Below are 8,019 nucleotides of genomic sequence, written 5' to 3'. Positions count from 1 at the left end.
CTGGCCTAGGGAGGATTTTAAATTGGGTTTATCTTAAGAGTAATTTTAAATAGCACAGCTTTAAATATTCGGTTTTAATTGGTTTTACTTGGGTGGGGTTGTAAATGTGTTTATGTTTTTTAATATGTTGTGAGCCGCCCTGAGTCCCGTTGGGAGAAGGGCGGGATATAAATCAAATAAAATAAATAAATAAATAAATGAGGTGGCAAAGAATCATGGAGGAAAACAAACAGTAGGGAAATGTAGCCACAAGCAAAACAATGTGAAACTGCTGAGATCTGGCATATGCGATTACCTTCTTGCTTACCTAGTTCTGAATCTCAGCAGTCTAATGCTACAAATTTGCTAGTTGCTTAGCAAACACAGCCAAGCATGACTAAGAGTCTATTTTCTAGGCTACACTGTTGCGATTAGACCAAGTTTTACTTTTTTGCCACCAGTGTACTGAAATGATGCTTAGTGAATGAAATGACTTTATGTGAAAAGAATCTTAGTGTCCAAAAAGCTTTCTTATAATCGATTTGCATCTCATTTCACCTGAAGCTAAAATTATATCTATTTGTGCTGATATGGTCACTATCTGTCTATCTATCTATCTATCTATCTATCTATCTATCTATCTATCTATCTATCTATCTATCTATCTATCTATCTATCTATCTATCTATCTATCTATCTATCTCTATCTATCTATCTATCTATCATCTATCTATCTATCTATCTATCTATCTATCTATCTATCTATCTATCTATCATCTATCTATCTATCTATCTATCTATCTATCTATCTATCTATCTATCTATCATCTATCTATCTACCTATCTACCTACCTACCTACCTACCTATACACATACACACACACACACAATATCCTTGTCCATCTTGGATGTTCAAATCTGCATGGACAGGGTTGAGATTTTGGACCTGAGGAATAATAAGCATCCTGTTGAGGGAAGACATGCTGAGATTCTTGAAAGCCAATCCTGTGGCAGATGTGGGCAAATATGGTTACAGTTCCCCAAAATCAAAAAAATAACTCAAGATGTTGGATAACTCAAGATGTTGGGATTGGAACCAACTAAGCTTATCTTTATAAGGAAGATTATTATTAAAAATATGGATTACCTATCCTTATTTCTATCCAGAACATATACACCCTCATACACAGACACCCCCTATTGTCCTAATTCTAATATTCACTGAAGTATATATAGAATGCAATACATATCCCAGTTATAAATTGCTGGGGCTTATAATTACACTGGCTACAGCATTCTAATGTTTTCTGTTTAACTAAATTTAAATGGAACATCTCAAAGTTTATAATACAAATGAATAAGAATGTATATCAATATATAACTGACTATGATATTATGTAGCAATGTGTCATGCAATTTAGTTACTTGTCGATTTTGTAGCACAGCAAAGAAGAAACCTGCTCCTTAAGTGACTCAATTGTACTGTAATAAATGAACACCAGTGACTGGATAAGTGAGTCACATTCTTGTAATTCTGACAAATGCATAGAGCTTGACTGGGAATGTGAAGAACTTTCACCTTTGGAAGATAACTTGCAATTAGGCACTGGGAAAGAAAAGAGAATTGAACTCCCTTGCAATGCTGATTTAGACCTAGCGACTAAAAAATGCATACTACTGCCATCAACACATATTGGATACAGGAGCAGAAATTTTAAAAATGGCATGATGAGTTGAGATTGTGACATCAAAGCTCTGCCTTTTTTTATATATGTTGACATTGCAAGCAGCTACAGAAGTGCGGGCTTCAATTCTAGTATCTAGTCCAGTGATGGCGAACCTTTTAGAGACCGAGTGCCCAAACTGCAACCCAAAACCCACTTATGCATCGTCGGGTGCCAGGTGGGTGTGGCCCATTGGCTGGGCGTGGCCCATTGGCTGGGTGTGGCTGCAGTGGTAACAGCAGACTGGGTGGGACTAAAAAGTTCAATCAATCAATTCCAACTTTGCAAGATCTTTTTTTTTCTCACGAGAAGTTGAAATTGACTGATTGATTGAACCTTTTTTTTTTGTACACGGTGGCAGAGGCCTAAAGCAAAAAGGTTTTATAAAACCCAGCTGAAGGCCTAGGACTGGGGTGATGGCGCGCGTGACCACAAAGAGGGTTCTGAGTGCCGCCTCTGGCACCCGTGCCATAGGTTCGCCACCACTGATCTAGTCTTTTCGACTGCCATCTAGATTATTTTGACCCTCCACCTGCAGACAACACACTGCTGGTTACATAAAGACCCATCTCAGTTTATCAACAATTATTGGCAGCCGGCAAGAAGACAGATGAGCTTAAACTTCTCTTTCAGAAGTACATGATAGGATTGCAGAAAGAAAATTCCTAGGAGAAAGCACTGGAGTTTCAAAATAAGAAGTACTGTACCATAAGATTACAAATGCAGATGTAAAGGAACTGGGAAAATAATTATAGAAGACAATAGAAAATAAACTAGTGATTTCTGTTGAGCCTTACTCACTAATAAATACAGTATCCCAACTAGCTGGTCTATTGAAGATAGTAATTCAAATATTCTGCAACAAAACAGAGTTATGCTTCTGATTACTGTAAATGAGATGAAGATAGACAGAATAGAAAAATTATTATCCATCCATTCTCCTGACCAAACACTACAATGGCAGGTATTTCTGGGGCTTGAGAAACATTGAAGGACTCCCCAACCACATTGAATATAGGATTGTAAGATAATGATTATACCCTTCCAAAGGCCTTCAGGCCTTTAAGAATTGAAAGCTTTCTGAGGACATTTCAGATTAAGTAGTGTATATAGGTTTTTTAAAAACATGGCATTGCTTGCCTACTGAAAGATAGAGGCCAAACCCATGCTGAAAGCTTGAACAATGTTTGGAAAATGGCACAATATCATAATATTGGCTATCAATAAAAGATAATGTAAGTGCTTAGCCAAGCTGAAGGTCTGGTCTAATTAAGCCTATATCCGCAGAACAAGGAAGGGAGATGTAGGTAGATGGAGAGGACAAAATTTAGAAAACGTTGAAACAAAAGGCAAAAAATATGATCCAACCCTACAACACTCCTCCCATTGGACTAAAAAAGAAATGCTGGATATGCAGGAACCAGTAAAGATTACACTAGAAACAATTATTTTTACATAAAACTTCCCTTTAGTGTAATCTCAATGTACATACCTTCCCTTGAAACTAATATTTTGAGAAAGGTGGATTTATTGTAACAAAAAACTTAAAAGGTTCTTCACTTCTCCCCTGGATTCCATCTCCACCTTCCCAAGGAAGGTATACCTCATCCTGCTCTACTAAATCATGTGGATCTCTAGTTCCCAACTGTGAAAAGGAACAAGAAATTGCTAAATCATTAAATCATATGGCAGTGGTGCAGGAAGAGATTAAGGCCACCAGCCAATAAAAAGTCAAGAAAAAAATTGAACTCAAACATAAAATAATGGGTCATAGACACTCCCACAGACACAAAAGGTGCCCAATCTTTTCCCCCCCAATCTTTAGAGGTACATAGCAGCATTTATGCATTATACCACATGCAACTGACAAGATTTGAACACTGGGCACTATCTAACAAAATAAAATTCAATGGTGAAAAAAGTAAGGTTCTACATTTAGGCAAGAAAAACCAAATGTACAGGTATAGTATAGGGGGTACCTTGCTCAATAGTAGCAACTGTCAGAGGGATCTCGGAGTCCTAGTGGACAATCATTTAAATATGAGTCAGAAGTGTGCTGCAGCTGCCAAAAAAGCCAACACAGTGCTAGGCTGAATTAACAGAGGGATAGAATCAAGATCACATGAAGTGTTAATACCACTTTACAATGCCTTGGTAAGGCTACACTTGGAATATTGCATCCAGTTTTGGTCACCACGATGTAAAAAAGATGTTGAGACTCTAGAAATAGTGCAGAGAAGAGCAACAAAGATGATTAGGGGATTGGAGGCTAAAATATATAAGGAACGGTTGCTGGAATTGGTTATGTCTAGGTTAATGAAGAGAAGGATGAGGGGTGACATGATAGCAGTGTTCCAATATCTCAGGGGCTGCCACAAAGAAGAGGGAGTCAAGCTATTCTCCAAAGCACCTGAAGGCAGGACAAGAAGCAACAGGTGGAAACTAATCAAGGAGAGAAGCAACCTAGAACTAAGGAGAAATTTCCTGACATTTAGAACAATTAATCAGTGGAACAACCTGCCTCCAGAAACTGTGAATGCTCCAACACTGGAAGTTTCTAAGAAGAGTCTGGACAGCCATTTCTTTGAAATGGTATAGGGTTTCCTGCCTGCGCATGGGGTTGGACCAGATGACCTCCAAGGTCCCTTCCAACATCATCATCATTATTAATGACTAGTGGCTAGGCATTACTACTTCAATATACTTCTGAATATTATTACTATATTAAATACTCAAAGAGCACAGGGTTGATTTTAGTAAGGCACTCTACTCAATCCGCCAAGAACTGATCACGAATACAATCTAGTCATTTAGATACAGATTCAAGCCTAGAATTGCAATTTACATTTATTGGTGTTTCATTTCAATGCCCTGGTATATGTTTTGATCTATTATAATCTAACACATTTTACACACTGACAAGCCCTGGAGAAATACCAGATAGACAGTAGATGTAAATATTTGATTACAGGTGCTTCTATCTGTGGTGTTCATGCCTGATAGATTTGCATAATATACCACAGTTATGCACATTGCCTAGTTTATTTTCTATACTGATTTCCAAGTTGACATGTGAGAAAAATATGCAGACCGGCGAATGATATAAAATTGTATCTTTGATAGGTACTGGATGTAACTATCTACAAATATATCAAGATGCTATATTCCAAGCAAACAAATGGCAAAAGAACAAACAAACCAGAAATAACAAGGATTAGCTATGAAAGAAGTCTAAGTGAACAGATTCAACACTTTTGTATCCCTAAAACAGAATGTGAAAATATTGCCTAAATTTATACTACTATATATATTAAAGTTATTCCACCAACTAGATTTGTTGGTGGAGTAGGAGGGTGGGAGTTAATACTTTACACCACCTACTGGAGAGAATGAATTAGTATTTCTCTATGATAGTCTGAAACTAAAAGGTTTCTTCCAGGCTGCAGCACTACATATACTTGACTGGAAATGTCACACAAACTCACTTTCTCAGTTTTCTAGTTTACAAAATGTTATAATTACACCATGGAGTTATAAATCATAATAACGTATTAAACATTAATTCTTTTATTGTAAATCTAATCAAAACTGAGATTCCAAAATTAAGCAAAAATATATCTTTAACCATCTCCAACAAATACTACACAAATAATGTATTCCATTATTTATTTACTGCTCATGTTCTTCTGTATTGCCAGTTATACAGGGACCTTCCACACAATTTAGTTACTCCTCTTTTATTGAAATTTCCGGGCCACTGATAGCTTTTATTTGCACTGTTAAACACTGTTATCTGTTAAACAAGTAAGATAAATTTATTTCTCTAAAATAGCAAACTTTTCCTATATTATATATAAACTTTGCCCAGAAGTGATTGGTAATAGTTCTTGTTGTTAGGAGATAATTTTGTGTTCTTCATTTTATTGACTGGACTTTTACTGAAAAAAATGTTTCTGTCTGCCTACAAATGATGAATAAATCACTCAATAGGCATTTATTTACTGCAGGGTTAGGCAGTCTGATATGATGGATAGACTGTCAATCTCTGACTAATCTCTGGCATTTCATCATAAAATTCTCATCATAAGATGTCAATAATCATATATTAAAAAGTACAAATAATGTCGGGCAACGTGTTAGTTTTTCTGTGTAGTGCCACAAAAAATTAATAAAAAACCAGTAACTCCCAAACCTTACATTCTATTCTAGGACAGGAGAATATCAATGTCTACAAAACAATAAAATGGAATTTGGAAATGGATAAAGCTTATATCAATTGAAAAAAAATGGAAAGATACAGGAAGTATTTTATACAAAAGCGCCAAACAATCTTGAATAAATCTAAAAATGCTTAGTGGGGTTACAGTTAATCCTGCCTATCCACAGATGGAATGGAAATCACTGGTGGAATGGATCCTCTTTCTTTCCTGGAGTATTGAGAGATTATCTGAAGCAAATTTGGGGAAAACAGAACAAGAAATCACATTTCCATTACATTAATGGAAATTGTAAAAAGTAAGCGACAAGAGTTTTAAAGGCAAGAGAATTATACTGGTTAGTTTTAAAGGACAGGTTTTTATGAAGTATAAAGCCACAACATAAAGCTAAAACATAAGGTAAGATAAAAATGTTTATCAGGAAAAAGAAGACATGACAGTCAAAGACTCAAGAGGAATAGCTGAACTGTTGGAAAGACAATCAGTAAAGAAATAAAGTTAATCGGCTTGAAGATGACGCCGCATGTCTACAGCTACCAAATTACGCAAACCAATCAGCGACTTTTTGTTTGCACAAACAGAAGATTTAAAAAATGAGGCATCTCATCCTCAGAAATGTTTCTACAAGCGAAACAAAACTTACCGTACACATGGAAGTCTTGATGACCGTCAAAACGAAGTCAGATGAAAATTCCAGTTCTGGAACTGAGACGGCATGGCAGTCTATCCGCTGCAAGATGGAACAAATATGAGCTTGAGAACCAAACCAAAGAAAGTCATAGATGGATTTTGGAGTGGCTGATAACTATTTTAACTTATTCTATCTTGCAGCTTTTGCAGTAAAGCTCTCAGTCCTTCCAGATGGGACAATTCTACGGGAGGAGTGTAAGGTGCACAAAGGCACCATCAGGGACACCTAGAAGAAACGGCTAAAGGCCAAAGGCTCGCCCCCACCTACCCCTTGTATCAAAAGCATTTATCTCAGCAAAACTTGTTATTTATAAGATCGATATGTAATTATATGTGTGAACTCAAGCCCAAAATACATAATTTTGCTTACACTTTTGAGTTTAGGGCTATTAATTGCTTTTTTAATTGCTGCTCTCCAACACTGTGTGGTGAGTAACTTTGGAAAACGCTAAAAGTAGATTGCAATGCAGTTTGCATAACTTTTAAAAACACTTCCATGCTGAGTAAGGATCAGAAGATAACATTTTTTTCCATTGCATTATTCATCACTCCATATCTCAGCAATGTGTTGGATTTGTAACTTTTCCTTTAAAAAGAAAACCCACCCCCTTTTAACATTTCCCTTATTCTAGCAAGTCTGTCTCACAGTGTGGTGCCTAGAGGTTGGTCTTCTCAGTGGTGGCACTCCAGTTATAAACGCCCATTCTCTTTTGGTAAGCTCATCTGGTTCCTTTTCCCTTGTGTCTTAAGCAACAGCTGAACACAGACCTGTCTTCTCTAGTTTTTGCAGGGCAACTATTACTCTAGGACAGGGGTAGGCAACCTTGGCTCTTCTATGACTAGTGGACTTCAACTCCCAGAATTCCTGAGCCACGAGTCATAAAAGAGCCAAGGTTGCCTACCCCTGCTCTAGGACCAGTCTTTCTTTCCAAAATGAAATTTTTTTAAATTGTTGTAAACAGCTTCCTTTAAATTTTTGTACACAGCTCTTGGTTTGGGCACACTGTAAAAATATTTTTAAACTTCAACATATATGAAAATAAGAAGTATAAATGGTTTAAGATAGAAGCGAATCATGAAAATGGAGCTCTGTTATATTTTCTCTCACAAATGGTACGGTGAAGATAAAAATTCTTCCACTGTAAAAAATAGACTATCCTTCCAACAACAAATAAAAATGGCCTAACCAAATAAATAATCCATTTTTCACTTAAGATAAGGATGAAACAATGGTTAAGAGATTCAGATGAAATACTTACACCTAATATTTCACATACAAACATCCTAAGACTGGAAAAAAAGCTACCGGAAGCTTGAAAATATATCCTCAAGTATTTTCAAGAAGAGACTAATATTTATTATATATCTATAGTGGAGCCAGAAAATCTATTCTCCTCTTTATAGCCCAG

General features: G+C 36.4%; 1 protein-coding gene across 1 annotated transcript in view; it reads right to left on the bottom strand.

Annotated features, from left to right (window-relative positions):
* Window positions 1–8,019, bottom strand: part of PRMT3 (protein arginine methyltransferase 3) — a 68,071-nt gene that overhangs the window by 17,198 nt on the left and 42,854 nt on the right. The window contains exon 12 of the mRNA XM_029286019.1: window positions 6,564–6,650. Within this exon, the coding sequence (XP_029141852.1) occupies window positions 6,564–6,650 (87 nt within the window). The remainder of the gene's footprint in view (window positions 1–6,563; window positions 6,651–8,019) is intronic.

The sequence above is a fragment of the Protobothrops mucrosquamatus genome, unplaced genomic scaffold (genome assembly GCF_001527695.2).
Source record: "Protobothrops mucrosquamatus isolate PMUCROS unplaced genomic scaffold, P.Mucros_1.0 scaffold2711, whole genome shotgun sequence".
NCBI lineage: Eukaryota > Metazoa > Chordata > Lepidosauria > Squamata > Viperidae > Protobothrops > Protobothrops mucrosquamatus.
The sequence above is the reverse complement of the archived record's forward strand: the minus strand, read 5'-3'. Positions and strand labels throughout refer to the sequence as shown.